This window comes from Gambusia affinis, linkage group LG04 (genome assembly GCF_019740435.1).
Source record: "Gambusia affinis linkage group LG04, SWU_Gaff_1.0, whole genome shotgun sequence".
NCBI classification, from domain to species: Eukaryota; Metazoa; Chordata; class Actinopteri; order Cyprinodontiformes; family Poeciliidae; genus Gambusia; species Gambusia affinis.
Window position 1 is genome coordinate 16906032 of NC_057871.1, and position 17002 is coordinate 16923033.

At 40.0% G+C, this 17002-nt stretch overlaps 1 protein-coding gene across 3 annotated transcripts; it reads left to right on the plus strand.

Moving 5' to 3' along the window:
- Positions 1–41: 41 nt before the first annotated feature.
- Positions 42–14339, plus strand: LOC122830014 (perforin-1-like). Of its 3 annotated transcripts, none has more exons than XM_044115041.1 (3): positions 42–75; positions 12337–12857; positions 12966–14339. In XM_044115041.1, the coding sequence occupies exons 2-3, from the start codon at positions 12337–12339 to the stop codon at positions 14143–14145; spliced, it is 1701 nt and encodes a 566-aa protein (XP_043970976.1). In that variant the 5' UTR covers positions 42–75; the 3' UTR covers positions 14146–14339. The 3 variants fall into 3 exon arrangements, with proteins under 3 accessions (XP_043970976.1, XP_043970977.1, XP_043970975.1); XM_044115042.1 differs by lacking the exon at positions 42–75 and adding an exon at positions 11276–11331; XM_044115040.1 differs by lacking the exon at positions 42–75 and adding an exon at positions 12132–12170.
- The last annotated feature ends 2663 nt before the right edge of the window (positions 14340–17002 follow it).

A 17002-nucleotide genomic window follows, 5' to 3' on the forward strand; every position in this document is an offset into this window, starting at 1 on the left:
TGGCAAAACAATGTCTCAAAAAAGGATTTATCCTTCAGGGAGGAAGAAAAGAGGAATAATAGAAAAAAAGTCAAGGTAAAGGTTTGTTTTAATGTGTCTCCATAATGTAATGTAATGTAATTTGTGAAGCTGCTAATAGAAAATTAGCTTTATAGCGACCTTGAACGATTCAGTTAAACAGCATTTATGCTAGCGTCTTTGTGTGAAGCTGAATTTTAACTTGAAATTAGTTGATTCTCCTGATTGGCTCTGTATATTTCTGAGGTTTCTTGGCTTCAAAATGGCATGTTTAATAACGTTTAATAAGAATAATTAAAACTTCTCAATGTTTGATATTGTCTAACAAAATGTTTTCCATCAGGGTACATAGCTGCACCATTAATATATTGGTGAGCTGCTCTAACCTGCTGTAAATAAAATTTTTAGCTATTGGAGTTATGCTTATGAGAAATTAATTTAATCATAGAATGTCATGAATATATGTGTAGGGCTGCACCGATTGCAGTTTTCTGGCCGATTACCAATCTTTAAAAAGCCTGACCTGTCGATTTTGATTTTGGCCGATATCAATTTATTTTATTTTTTTCTGAAATTTTGCTAAATATAGGAGGGAAGTCAGTGAGTTAGCAACGGTGGGATTAATATTGTTAACTGTAAACATTCAGACATAACCTTGTGGGCAGCTCTGTCAGTCACACCTCTCACTGCAGAGCAGAAGAAGACAGAGGCTGATTTTTAAACCTTTGCTGACGAAAATAAGATCAGGGGATAAGATGGGCTTCACTTGTTAGTATCGCCCAATCAAGATCCCCCAAAATTAAGAAAATGGGCACCCAGAAATGGACTGGCCGATAAATGTATCCTATATTATACATGCATAGGATATAATGCAAACAGCACCATCAGAGATGCAAAAAGTTTATAGCCAGTGTGTGAATGATGTAATTGTCTATCTGTTGACTGCAGCCAGTCCACATTGTAAGCAGAATCAAAAGGCCCCACAACCAAATTTCGCTTAGGGCTCCATGGAGGCTTGGGCCGGCCCTGCTCCGTACAAGACCTGGCAGGCCCCATTAACAGAAAATATTGCTTATTAATATTTTCTGTTATTGGGGCTGATCCAGAATGCTGCTGCTCATGTTCTCACTAAAACCAGGAAGATAGAGCACATAACACCAGTTTTAAAGTCCTCCACTGGCTCTGTCGCTCAAAGAATAGACTTTAAAATACTGTTGTTAGTTTATAAATCACTGAATGGTTTAGCACCACAATACATTAAAGATCTGCTGTTGTATTCAACCTTCCAGAACTCTCAGGTCTTCTGATTCTGGTCTGCTCTGCATCCCCAGAACCAGAACCAAACGAGGAGAAGCAGCATTTAGCATCTATGCACAAAAAATCTGGAACAAACTTCCAGAAAACTGTAAAATAGCTGAAACACTGACTTCCTTTAAATCTCAACTAAAAACCCGCTTGTTAAAAGATTTGTATTTGAAACGTAATCAATTGCAAATTTATTGACGGAATCTGACTTGATGTTGTGTTTTTAATGTTGATTCTATGTTTCATTGTTTTTTTGTGTTTGATTTGATGTCAAGCACTTTGAAATGCCTTGCTGCTGAAATGTGCTATACAAATAAAGTTTGATTTGAATTTGATTTGATTAAAAAATATAAACCTAAAACTATTAATAAACAGAAGAGAAATATCCCATGGCAATGTCAATTTATAGTTGGAAGACCACCTAATATAATTGCAGCTATAATCGCTTGATGGCACAACTCCATTATGTCCTATGTGTCTGATTCAGTTGGAGAGCAAGTGGCTGGAAGGGAGGGGCGTGAAATACAGCTGTTTAATTTGGATTAGTTCTTTTAAATGTTTTTACTGTTGTGCTGTAACATTTTGAAATATATATTTAAAAGAATTGTGTTGTTTGTTATTATTATTATGCCTTCATAATATCAAAATATTAATAGGATATCTCCATGGCTTTCAACTTCATCTTCTTTTATGGCCGCTTTGCTCTTTCATGATAACAACCAGTAGAGTGAAAAGTCTTCATTTAAATCGGGTAATCAGTTCCAGTTTTACACCTGGAATCATGTACCCAATTGGAATCAGTCAATCCAGTGTGTTTGACAGGAACTGATCAATCAGCTGTCACAATTTTTCTTTAGCCCTTTCCTGGAGAAACTGAACCTCTGACAAAGTGCCAGGGTTTATCATAGTGAATGTGGTTCGATCATAGAGATTGGGTGAAAATAATAAGAAACAAATGCTTAAATGTTGTCCATGGGGAACATGTACATAAGACACACTTTACCTCGAGCATTTAGAGCACAAAATGGAGTTTATTCCTTTTCCAAAACTCAAATGGAGTCTGGAAAAATGTAAAAGATGAATAAATGCCTGTGGCAGATCTCATGAGATGAATAAACAGGTGATCAATGGAATAACCACACAATCAAAGGTATAACTACATGTTTGTATGGAGGTTTTTGTCATCATTACATAGTAATGACTTTAATGACTAAATCAGAGATAAATTTTGTCAAGCTGTGTCCAAAACAATAAATGTGAGATGTACCTACAAATAGATACAGTTTCTTTGTAAAGCAGCAGCTATTTAGTCATGAGGTAAATTTATACACAGCCTGACATTTGTGATCAAAACCTTCCAATACAGATATGTATGTGTGGTGCTAAGCCACTTAAGCCACACTGTTGTTTTGAAGTTGTATTGTGGTGCTAACCTAAGTGGCTTAGCACCACACATACATTAAAGATCTGCTGTTGTATCAACCTTCCAGACCTCTGAGGTCTTCTGGTTCCGGTTCTGCTCTGCATCCCCAGAACTAGAACCAAACATGAAGAAGCAGCATTTAGCTTCTATGCACCACAAATCTGGAACAAATTTCCAGAAAACTGCAAAACAGCTAAAACACTGAGCTTCTTTCAATCAAAACTAAACCCCCACCTGTTCAGAGTTGCTTTTGAACCATGATAAACTAACATATTTGATGTGTATTGATGATTTTGATGATGGCATGTAATGTTTGCTTCTGGTTTTCTCAATTGTTGACTGTATGGTAATTTTATGACTTTGTATTTTTGTGTTTTTATGGTGTAAAACTTTGAACTACCCTGTTGCTGAAATGTGCTATACAAATAAACTTGACTGATAGAATGATTACAGTCATTATGGCCTCTTGGCATTCTCTGATTAATAACTTGTCATATTAGGCGGCCATAAATTGGTAATTTTGCATTTATTCCATATGCTTTCTCCTTTCAAGTGATAGTTTGAATGGAGCTCTGTCTGATATTAAGTTCTTGGAATATTATTTTATAACCTAACCCTTCTTTAAATCTTTCTACAAAATTCTCTCTAACCAGTCTGTTGCATGTCTTCCTTTTTTGGAAGAAGTTTGATCATATCAGATGATACAATCTTGTGAAAATAGAGAAGCAAAGCTGACCACAGGCAGAATGTGTGAATTTGTTACTGTGTACAATGTCTAGTTTTCCTTTACCTAGTGCAATCTTTAAAGAAACAATCAAACATAAAAACATCCCTTTCTGCTGTTGCAGTCTTCTAAGCAAAATCTTATGAGAATTTATGTTAAATTTTCATCACGAGATAACAATTTGCAAAGAATAGAGAATAGAAAAAAGTACAACTCTGAGATCAGTGACTAAAATATGAAATGTATCTCATGAGCTTCTTGTCATTTATTGTTTTTTCTTCTATATTTTGCTACAATAATATTACAAATAGATTTGTCTGCAGGAAAATAGCTTCAATTTGTCTTGTTCTGAATCATAGTTGCTAAAACAATCTGCTAAAAACATCATTGTGATCTAAATAATCACAAGGGCATTTAAATGAGCATATATTAAGATTATTGTGCTGCTTGCATGTTATTTTTAGGGATGTAACAGTACACCCTGTTCACAAGATAATACACAATAAGAGGCTCTTAATAAGAACAGGCTTCATTCTTGTTATCATAGGATACAGAACAAAAGCAGATAAACAATATAACAGCTGGATTGTGCATATTGCAGTAAGAGGAAGAGGAAATTTTGACAAATACCCAAAGGGAACTGGGGGCTCGTTTGCACAACAGGCACAGTTCAATCATTAAGTACCAGTTACACTATCAGATCCAACAAAGATAGACACAGTCATATAGATCTGATACCTGAACAGTCATATTTTGCAGAAGAACTAAGTCAAACCCTTGTTCCATTTGAGGGGGCAACTGTTTTATGCAACTCTGTCTACATTCCCATAACTTGTTCATAATCATAAGACAGCCACATAGGGTTCAGACTTTCAAGCAGCTCCAGTGAAGGTCCTCCAGACCTGATATTACATTAAGGCGGAATAAAAACTTTGTGTTCAAACCAGAATGCCCCAACATCGTCTTAATTTCTGCTGCGTTTGATCCCAAATTCAGGAGACTTAAATTTTACCTCCTGAATTAGTACTCAAATGCAAAGCATGGTGCAAACCAAGACCCTTCAAGTGAAGAAATTAATGCAAACAAGTTTTGATCTACACTCCAGTGAACAAGCAGACAACAAGAAGAAAACTTGTTCCTGATCAAGATTTGACAAGAGGCCACTAAAACAATGAAAAGCTTATACATTATCAAACAAAGCTGAAAGATGAAAATCTGACACACTTACAAAACTATTTTGCAAAACCAAAGGAAACCAGTACATTTTAAAGAAGGCCATAACCAGATAAGTAAATAAAACTACAAAGGAAAACAGACCTATTTAAATTAGGCATAAGTGCACATTTAAAGTCACACCATGCTCATTTTAGTAGATTTCCTAAAAAACTAACAAAATTAAAAAAAAAATTTAATTGTATTATCAGTGTTTCAGTGGCTACTAAGTGGCTTAGCACCACACATACATTAAAGATCTGCTGTTGTATCAACCTTCCAGACCTCTGAGGTCTTCTGGTTCCGGTTCTGCTCTGCATCCCCAGAACTAGAACCAAACATGAAGAAGCAGCATTTAGCTTCTATGCACCACAAATCTGGAACAAATTTCCAGAAAACTGCAAAACAGCTAAAACACTGAGCTTCTTTCAATCAAAACTAAACCCCCACCTGTTCAGAGTTGCTTTTGAACCATGATAAACTAACATATTTGATGTGTATTGATGATTTTGATGATGGCATGTAATGTTTGCTTCTGGTTTTCTCAATTGTTGACTGCATGGTAATTTTATGACTTTGTATTTTTGTGTTTTTATGGTGTAAAACTTTGAACTACCCTGTTGCTGAAATGTGCTATACAAATAAACTTGACTGATAGAATGATTACAGTCATTATGGCCTCTTGGCATTCTCTGATTAATAACTTGTCATATTAGGTGGCCATAAATTGGTAATTTTGCATTTATTCCATATGCTTTCTCCTTTCAAGTGATAGTTTGAATGGAGCTCTGTCTGATATTAAGTTCTTGGAATATTATTTTATAACCTAACCCTTCTTTAAATCTTTCTACAAAATTCTCTCTAACCTGTCTGTTGCATGTCTTCCTTTTTACATGGAAGAAGTTTGATCATATCAGATGATACAATCTTGTGAAAATAGAGAAGCAAAGCTGACCACAGGCAGAATGTGTGAATTTGTTACTCGTGTACAATGTCTAGTTTTCCTTTACCTAGTGCAATCTTTAAAGAAACAATCAAACATAAAAAACATCCCCTTTCTGCTGTTGCAGTCTTCTAAGCAAAATCTTATGAGAATTTTGTTAAATTTTCATCACGAGATAACAATTTGCAAAGAATAGAGAATAGAAAAAGAGTACAACTCTGAGATCAGTGACTAAAAATATGAAATGCATCTCATGAGCTTCTTGTCATTTATTGTTTTTTTTCTTCTATATTTTGCTACAATAATATTACAAATAGATTTTCGTCTGCAGGAAAATAGCTTCAATTTGTCTTGTTCTGAATCATAGTTGCTAAAAAAATCTGCTAAAAAGACATCATTGTGATCTAAATAATCACAAGGGCATTTAAATGAGCATATATTAAGATTACTCTGATGCTTGCATGTTATTTTTAGGGATGTAACAGTACACCCTGTTCACAAGATAATACACAATAAGAGGCTCTTAATAAGAACAGGCTTCATTCTTGTTATCATAGGATACAGAACAAAAGCAGATAAACAATATAACAGCTGGATTGTGCATATTGCAGTAAGAGGAAGAGGAAATTTTGACAAATACCCAAAGGGAACTGGGGGCTCGTTTGCACAACAGGCACAGTTCAATCATTAAGTACCAGTTACACTATCAGATCCAACAAAGATAGACACAGTCATATAGATCTGATACCTGAACAGTCATATTTTGCAGAAGAACTAAGTCAAACCCTTGTTCCATTTGAGGGGGCAACTGTTTTATGCAACTCTGTCTACATTCCCATAACTTGTTCATAATCATAAGACAGCCACATAGGGTTCAGACTTTCAAGCAGCTCCAGTGAAGGTCCTCCAGACCTGATATTACATTAAGGCGGAATAAAAACTTTGTGTTCAAACCAGAATGCCCCAACATCGTCTTAATTTCTGCTGCGTTTGATCCCAAATTCAGGAGACTTAAATTTTACCTCCTGAATTAGTACTCAAATGCAAAGCATGGTGCAAACCAAGACCCTTCAAGTGAAGAAATTAATGCAAACAAGTTTTGATCTAAAATCCAGTGAACAAGCAGACAAGAAGAAAACTTGTTCCTGATCAAGATTTGACAAGAGGCCACTAAAACAATGAAAAGCTTATACATTATCAAACAAAGCTGAAAGATGAAAATCTGACACACTTACAAAACTATTTTGCAAAACCAAAGGAAACCAGTACATTTTAAAGAAGGCCATAACCAGATAAGTAAATAAAACTACAAAGGAAAACAGACCTATTTAAATTAGGCATAAGTGCACATTTAAAGTCACACCATGCTCATTTTAGTAGATTTCCTAAAAAACTAACAAAATTAAAAAAAAAATTTAATTGTATTATGAGTGTTTCAGTGGCTACTAAGTGGCTTAGCACCACACATACATTAAAGATCTGCTGTTGTATCAACCTTCCAGACCTCTGAGGTCTTCTGGTTCCGGTTCTGCTCTGCATCCCCAGAACTAGAACCAAACATGAAGAAGCAGCATTTAGCTTCTATGCACCACAAATCTGGAACAAATTTCCAGAAAACTGCAAAACAGCTAAAACACTGAGCTTCTTTCAATCAAAACTAAACCCCCACCTGTTCAGAGTTGCTTTTGAACCATGATAAACTAACATATTTGATGTGTATTGATGATTTTGATGATGGCATGTAATGTTTGCTTCTGGTTTTCTCAATTGTTGACTGCATGGTAATTTTATGACTTTGTATTTTTGTGTTTTTATGGTGTAAAACTTTGAACTACCCTGTTGCTGAAATGTGCTATACAAATAAACTTGACTGATAGAATGATTACAGTCATTATGGCCTCTTGGCATTCTCTGATTAATAACTTGTCATATTAGGTGGCCATAAATTGGTAATTTTGCATTTATTCCATATGCTTTCTCCTTTCAAGTGATAGTTTGAATGGAGCTCTGGCTGATATTAAGTTCTTGGAATATTATTTTATAACCTAACCCTTCTTTAAATCTTTCTACAAAATTCTCTCTAACCAGTCTGCTGCATGTCTTCCTTTTTACATGGAAGAAGTTTGATCATATCAGATGATACAATCTTGTGAAAATAGAGAAGCAAAGCTGACCACAGGCAGAATGTGTGAATTTGTTACTCGTGTACAATGTCTAGTTTTCCTTTACCTAGTGCAATCTTTAAAGAAACAAACATAAAAAACATCCCCTTTCTGCTGTTGCAGTCTTCTAAGCAAAATCTTATGAGAATTATGTTAAATTTTCATCACGAGATAACAATTTGCAAAGAATAGAGAATAGAAAAAGAGTACAACTCTGAGATCAGTTACTAAAAATATGAAATGCATCTCATGAGCTTCTTGTCATTTATTGTTTTTTTTCTTCCATATTTTGCTACAATAATATTACAAATAGATTTTTGTCTGCAGGAAAATAGCTTCAATTTGTCTTGTTCTGAATCATAGTTGCTAAAACAATCTGCTAAACAGACATCATTGTGATCTAAATAATCACAAGGGCATTTAAATGAGCATATATTAAGATTACTCTGATGCTTGCATGTTATTTTTAGGGATGTAACAGTACACCCTGTTCACAAGATAATACACAATAAGAGGCTCTTAATAAGAACAGGCTTCATTCTTGTTATCATAGGATACAGAACAAAAGCAGATAAGCAATATAACAGCTAGATTGTGGATATTGCAGTAAGAGGAAGAGGAAATTTTGACAAATACCCAAAGGGAACTGGGGGCTCGTTTGCACAACAGGCACAGTTCAATCATTAAGTACCAGTTACACTATCAGATCCAACAAAGATAGACACAGTCATATAGATCTGATACCTGAACAGTCATATTTTGCAGAAGAACTAAGTCAAACCCTTGTTCCATTTGAGGGGGCACCTGTTTTACTGAGTGGATAAGAATGCAACTCTGTCTACATTCCCATAACTTGTTCATAATCATAAGACAGCCACATAGGGTTCAGACTTTCAAGCAGCTTCGGTGAAGGTCCTCCAGACCTGATATTACATTAAGGCGGAATAAAAACTTTGTGTTCAAACCAGAATGCCCCAACATCGTCTTAATTTCTGCTGCGTTTGATCCCAAATGAAGGAGACTTAAATTTTACCTCCTGAATTAGTACTCAAAGTGCAAACCATGCTGCAAACCAAGACCCTAATGTAAAGAAATCAATGCAAACAAGTTTTGATCTAAAATCCAGTAAACAAGCAGACAACAAGAAGAAAACATTTTCCTGGTCAATGTACTTGTCATAAGGGGTGTGATGTTGGCGGTGGTGAGGTAAACGCAGCAGACCCAGATGAGGTGTAGATGAGGAGTTTAATGAGTTAAACCCGGCAGCACTGCTGAGCGGAGGGCTAATGCTCACAACAGGTAGCAACAGGAGATCAAGAGGACTTAACAGTCAACTCCTAAATGAAACAAACGTAACTCAGACGTGACACAGCCGTACACAGACGTGGGAAGACGTAGATTGACGTAGGACCCGACAAACACACGGAGACACAGGTGACATTAAATACACAAGAGGTAATCAGGGAACGAGACACACCTGGGAACTAATCAAGGGGAGACAGGACAACACAGAGACTCAGACACACAGGAAACTTGAAATAAACATACAGAAAAACACAGAACACGACAGTACCCCCCCCTTAACGGGCGGCTCCCAGACGCCCAAAACGGGAAACCCAACGAGGGTGGGCGGCGGGGAGCTGGTTGGGGGTCCAGAGTCCATAAACAACGAAAAACTACCCAACATAATTGGGCGGAAACACAAGGGTCCAGAGTCCAAAAACAAAACAAAACAAACCCAACTAAGTGGGCGGAAGCACAGGAAGGCGGGAACCACAGAAGCGGTCCGGCGGCCGTCCGCGGCGCCGGAGGCGGGAACCACAGAGGCGGTCCGGCGGCCGTCCGCAGCGCCGGAGGCGGAAACCACGGAGGCGGTCCGGCGGCCGTCCGCAGCGCAGGAGGCGGGAACCACGGAGGCGGTCCGGCGGCCGTCCGCGGCGCAGGAGGCGGGAACCACGGAAGCGGTCCGGCGGCCGTCCGCGGCGCAGGAGGCGGGAACCACCGAGGCGGTCCGGCGGCCGTCCGCGGCGCATGAGGCGGGAACCACGGAGGCGGTCCGGCGGCCGTCCGCGGCGACGAGGAGGAGTCTCGGGAGGAGCACCAGGGGTCTCTGGGGTCTCGGGAGGAGCACCAGGGGTCTCTGGGGTCTCGGGAGGAGCACCAGGGGTCTCTGGGGTCTCGGGAGGAGCACCAGGGGTCTCGGGGGTCTCGGGAGGAGCACAAGGGGTCTCGGGGGTCTCGGGAGGAGCACAAGGGGTCTCTGGAGGAGCATTGGGGGGCTCGGAAGCGTTGCTGGCGGCTCCGGCCGCGGAAGCGTTGCTGGCGGCTCCGGCCGCGGAAGCGTTGCTGGCGGCTCCGGCCGCGGAAGCGTTGCTGGCGGCTCCGGCCGCGGAAGCGTTGCTGGCGGCTCCGGCCGCGGAAGCGTTGCTGGAAGCGTTGCTGGCCGCGGAAGCGTTGCTGGAAGCGTTGCTGGCGGCTCCGGCCGCGGAAGCGTTGCTGGCTCAGGAGGCACTGGAGATGACGGGGCTGGGGTGGTGGAACGGGAGGACAGAGTCTTGGGTCTGGGAGGCAGCGGTTCTCCAGCCATGACTGCTAGCGCTGCCTCACGCTCCCACTCTGTCTCCCTCTGCAATTCCACCAACTGCAGGTGCGGAAAGCGCGGAACCCAGTAATCCAGCAGCAGACCCAACCGGATGGCAAATCCAAGCCTTCTCCAAGCCACGTACGGTTTTGCCATGGCCTCCTCATACTCGCGTATGGTTTCCAACAACTCCTGCGTTTCTTCTGGGTCCATAATGGGAAGTGCGGGCCTCACCGTTGTGTTGGTCGGGTCCTTCTGTCATAAGGAGTGTGATGTTGGCGGTGGTGAGGTAAACGCAGCAGACACAGATGAGGTGTAGATGAGGAGTTTAATGAGTTAAACCCGGCAGCCCTGCTGAGCGGAGGGCTAATGCTCACAACAGGTAGCAACAGGAGATCAAGAGGACTTAACAGTCAACTCCTAAATGAAACAAACGTAACTCAGACATGACACAGCCGTACAGGCGACGGAAGACGAGATTGACGTGAGGACCCGACAAACACACGGAGACACAGGTGACATTAAATACACAAGAGGTAATCAGGGAACGAGACACACCTGGGAACTAATCAAGGGGAGACAGGACAACACAGAGACTCAGACACACAGGAAACTTGAAATAAACATACAGAAAAACACAGAACACGACAGTACTTCAATCATCATCTGACTCAAGAGCAAGTTATGAAGAAAATCCAAAATAAAACCCACTCCTTTGGTGGAAAACCTTCAATATACTAACCAGAAAAAGGGTACTAGAATTTTAGATCATACTGACAACCCCAATTGCTCCGAGTCATTTGATTTTTGACCCATTGTTGTAAATAGCTATGACAAACTTACATTCACGGTTTATAGCGACGATACAGACTCTGATACAGAGTCTGGCAAAACAGCCAAAGTCCTTTCTGTTTCCTGTCACCTCCACCATCAGAACGACTGTTTTCAGCAGCTGGAATACAGGTACTAATGGAAGAGCAAGTCTGAGTTCTGAGCATGTAGAGATGCTCACTATAGTGACATTTTCTTCTACTCTTGAGTTGATCTAAAAAGCTAGGTTATCATAAATATTGTTGAAAAATGTATTAATCTAAATTCAACCTAGCTTGTCACTAGGTTGACAAGCTAGCTTGGTTGACACTATTGTGAATAGTGAACAATATTCACTATTTAAAATAGTGAATATTGTTCACTATTCTTAAAAATGTAACAAAAATGTATTAATCTCAAATCAATATTTTGAAAATGCTATTTTCTGGGCAACAAATTCAAGCTTTTATGTTTTTTTTGCCATGACGTTGCACTGTGAATTTGTATTTTAAAATTCTAAACACTTAATTATTGGGGCATGTTTTACTAAAAGTATCTACTGTTCGATTAACCAAAAAATAATCACTAGATTAATTGATTATTAAAATAATTAATAGCTACCAAGTTGTTTATTAACCAGTACAGAAAGGTTAATAAAATGTTGGAAGCGGCAAAAAGTTTGAAAGAATTAAGGAAAATAAATTGCATAAGTATCCATATGGGATACCCTGTCCATCCATCCATCCATCCATTTTCCGTTCACCCTTGTCCCTAATGGGGTCGGGAGGGTTGCTGGTGCCTATCTCCAGCTATGTTCCGGGCAAGAGGCGGGGTTCACCCTGGACAGGTTGGGATACCCTGTTCACGAGATAATACACAATAAGTGTATTGGTATGAAACTAAGCTGATAAGAAAAGCTCCACCTTCACATCAATAGTATAAGAGCAGCCAGACACTTTACAGACGATCAGAGCTTGCAGTCTTCTGTCAGAGTAAGACTTTAAAAACTTTCACCTAAACTCTCATTTTTGCTGTTCCAAATTCTATATAATATGGTTATTTACTAAAAATCCTGAAGCAGAAATTTCCTGTGCATATGTGTATGTTTGTGAATCTTTTGCTATGCAATTTAAACATTTAAATTATTTTTTTTCACAGATGACTAGACTTCTGCAGCTCCTGCTCCTGACCTGGACATTCAGTCCTCTGTGTCTCTCAACCACTGTGAGTTTCATTGGTTCACCAGAGGAATGTAAAACTGCTCACTTTGTTCCAGGTTACAACCTGGGTGGAGAAGGCTTCGACATTGTCAAAATGCAAAGAAAATCTGCCTATGTCATCGACACTGAAACATGGGACCTTGGAAATGGCACTTGCAGAATGTATGGAAACAGCTACCAGAATGGAGAGAAACAAAAGATCCCAGTCTCTGTGGTGGACTGGAGAAATGTCCCGAAATGCAATTTGAGAGTCTCCAGTATGGTCTATGATTCTGTTGAATCTCTCGTCAATAGCTCTACATCATCTGTGTCCAACAACTGGAAAATTGGTCTTGAAGTTCCTTTTGTCTCAGTTGGTTTTGGAGGTTCCCATTCCAAGGTGGCTGAATTTGGCATAGCAAAGTCAAAACAAGACCGCTACACCTTTACCCGCCATTCTGTTAGCTGTACCTTCTACAAGTGAGTGTCAAGGCAGAACTTACTGTGCAACTTTTCATTAAGCTGCTATGCATAAAGTATGTCTGTGACAAAAAGTAACTTGTTTTATCTGTTTTCATTCCTTCACAGCTACAGACTGACAACAAACCCACCTTTGCATCACGAATTTAAAACGGCTGTGAAGTCTCTTCCTCCAAATTCTTCTGGGTTACCATATCGCAATTTCATCGATACTTATGGCACACATTACATCACACAGGTTTTCCTAGGAGGGGAGATAAAAGCAACAACATCGATTAGGACCTGCGAGGCATCCTTAAAGGGGCTGTCGGCTACCGAAGTTAGTGACTGTCTGTCAGTTGAAGCTTCAGTTAACTTTGCTTTTGTGGCAAGCATTAAAGCTATGTATGAAAATTGTCAGAAAAAAAAACAGAATCTGGGCTATGGTCAAAGTTTCAACTCTGTGTTTAGTGAACGTATCACAGAAGTTGTTGGTGGGGACAAAAATGATGTTGTGTTCTTCCAAGGGTCTAATGATTCAAGTGTCCATATCACATGGAAAGAGTCTCTTAAAACTACCCCTGACATCGTGAGTTACAACCTGAAGCCTCTGCACACAATTCTGCCAGATGGTCATCCTGCCCAAAGTGGGCTTAAAGAAGAGGTGGAAAAGTATATTAAGGAGAATGCAGTGCTAAAAAAATGTTCAGAATCCTGTAAAATTGGACACAGATCCAATAGCAGAGATCCCTGTGCTTGTGTGTGTAACGGCAACCAGAATATTAGGTCAAACTGCTGTCCAGCTGGAAAAGGTCTTGCAACATTGAGGGTGTACAATCTTTATGCTAGGGGACTGTATGGTGATTGTTGCTCTCAGACAGACGCTTCAGTGGTTGTTAAATATACTAACCAGGAAAAGCGTACTGAAAGGATAGATGAGTCTGACAATCCCAATTGGTCAGAGTCATTTGATTTTGGACCCATTGTTGTAAATAACTATGACAAACTTACATTCACGGTTTATGACGACGATACATATTGGAAAAGGGACCTGCTTGGTAGTTGCTCCATTGATCTCCGCAGCGGAATCGTTTCAAACAGTTGCATGTTTGATCATGGTACCTTTTTTTTTAGCTACTCAGTTGAATGTGCACCAAGCCTTGGTGGCAACCAGTGTGAGGAGTACATTCCTTCTCCCATGGATCCGTCTTTGGCTAAAGTTTTCTACTCCAGAAACGGGGTTCTGCTTGGAGATTTAAATAAGGGGTTTGTTAAATCTGCTCCTCAGCCAGGTTTGGGCCAACTGTGAGACGACTGGATGATGACAAGGATTTTGATCTGAATCATTTTTGCTTTTGGCATTTCTATCTTTGACTTTTATATTAATTAAAAGAACATAGTTTGCAAATTCAGTCTAAATGTGATAATCTGTACTGATAACTTCTGTCTCTGTTTCTTCCTTTGTACTTGCAAATTACTGCAATAAAGCATTCATAAAGACAACAGTTGCTTCCATGTTGTAATTTGAGTATGACAAATAAATATTTTAACTTAAGAAGCTCCAATGCACATGATCAACAGAAAGTTACACAAAAATTTTTTGCTCATATGTTTTAGAAACATATTCAAATTCTTTTGCACAGTACATCAAAAATGTGGGATTTACATTAAAATGACAAAAGTGTACTGAGTATGAATTCTGCTTTACAAGGAAAAGAAAAATGTATTGCGTGTAGAAAGTTCAATTTTCTGACACATAATAGTGGCCCCATAACAAAATTTAGCACGCCATCTGCAAGATGGCATCTTGATATGACATCTTTATAGAGAAAAATTGTCTTGGCACACAAAGACAACCAGCTTATCTGCCTGGTGTGACTGGAATACTAAGACAAGACATGTTGGGGTAGTATCTGGTTTCTTTCACCTGCACAATACCTCAAATGCCTGGCCCACCCTGTTCATCATATTTAAAATGATATCCAAATCTGGTACCTGCATTTATAACTTGTGTGCTCAATTATTGTAATCCAAACTTAACTAAATGTCCAAAAAGTTATTTTTGAAGTCTACCATCTAATCCCTTATCCTGCAGTAGGAGATCTGACTGGAAATGTGAAAAAGACCCACATTTATTCTATTTTAGTATTAATGCAACCTCCTTTAAAATTCAGAGATCAATGTAATCCTTCTCATCCTGTACACAGTTCTAGTTTTAGAAACTTTGAAAGATGTAATAATTTTAACAGCCTAATTTAGATTTGTTGTATTAATAATAAGACTTTCTATGCACTACAAGTGGTTATTTGATTTATCGAAGTGTACAAATCAGTGTAATAAACAAAACTATTTGTGCCACAACAGTTGTTACACAATAGCACCATCATGTGGATACTGAACATTACTACCCTTTTTATTAATCCCAACTTTGTTTTCAAAACCTTTGCGGCTGCATAGTATGTAACTTTTACAAAATAAATAAATAAATAAATAAAATGCTTTTTTTGTTTTTCTTTTTTTTGTTTTCTTAACATATTTTTTCAAACTATTATCAGGTCATGACAGTATGAGACAGGTAATCTGAAGTAAAATTTTTAGCTATTGGAGTTATGCTTAAGAGAAATTAATTTAATCATAGAATGTCACAAATATATGTGTAGGGCTGCACCGATTGCAGTTTTCTGGCGGATTACAGATCTTTAAAAAGCCTGACCTGCCGATTTTGAAATTATATTAACTTAATAATACAGAACAATTAATAAAAGGAGAATGAATGACTGTATGAACATACTTTATAAATCCGAGGGAAATTCACATAACAGCACAAACACAATTCAATCTGGATAGACTCACACAGAGAAAGAGAAGCAGTTAGAAGATTTAATGATACAGAAACTTTGGCGCCGAACCCGGCGGAAGACTTGTGAGCTGAGGATCACCAGGCAGGTGATCGGTCCAGGTTTAGCTCAGGGTAGTCTTCCCCGGTCCGAATACTGGTGGTGGAGAGCCTTGAACGAAGGAGCAGAGGGGAGCTAGGAAGATGTCCCTGGGATGATGGTGGAGATGGGGAGGAGGTGGGTCAAGCACGGCTGACGAGCAAGAAGATCCGGGAAGCTTGTCCTTTGAAGGGATCCGTGAGCACGATTGGCTGAGCGGTGCGCGCACCTGTCCTGATTGGCTGCGGCGGGAGCGTGGTGAGTGTCTGATGTGTGACGGCTGTGTTTTGTCTCCCAGCTTGAATTTTCGCCTAGGCTTCATTTCAATCTGGATAGACTCACACAGAGAAAGAGAAGCAGTTAGAAGATTTAATGATACAGAAACTTTGGCGCTCGAACCCGGCGGAAGACTTGTGAGCTGAGGATCACCAGGCAGGTGATCGGTCCAGGTTTAGCTCAGGGTAGTCTTCCCCCCAAAAGAGGGTGCCGGGTTGAGGCCTAGCTGGCCTGCAGTCTGCAAGACTTGTTAGGCGCAGCTACGTTGGCGGGGGCCTGCAGTCACATGACTTGTTAGGCACGAGCCGCGTTGGCAGGGGCCTGCAGTCTGATAGACTTGTTAGGCGCGAGCTGCGTTGGCGGGGGCCTGCAGTCTGATAGACTTGTTAGGCGCGAACCGCTTGATGATCTGTGGAGGATGGAATGGCTGCTGTCGAGCCGAGGGCAGAGGACCACTGGTCCGCCGGGTCTCCTAGGCAGAATGGGACTGTTAGGGATGGCGATGCTCCACCACCAGATATGATGAGATGCTTACCTGCAGTTATGGAACGTTGAGCTTCGAGTAGGATTGAGAGATCGGGTCTGATGTAAGATGAGAAGGCTGAGGACGCCAAGCGTCCGAGCTGAAGGAGAGAAGCTACAGGGACGCCTTGAACGGCGGTAGACGTAGCGGCACTTATTCTAAAAGAATGGCCTGAAAAGTGACTAGGTGGAAGACCGCAAGCTGCTAACGTCAGTCTGAGGTGGTGAGTGAACCAGTTAGCAGTCATGGCGAAGCATTCAGGTGTGAGAAACAGAGATTTGGATTCGTGGCAGAGTTGATGTCTTTACATGTGAATTTGAGCATGGCGTGAAAAGAGCAGAACGGAACGTTCATGCGTGCGATAGCGATAGTACACAACCTTTCGTTTTGGTGTGTTTGATGTGAAGGATTGTAGTGGTCCGCGAAGAATT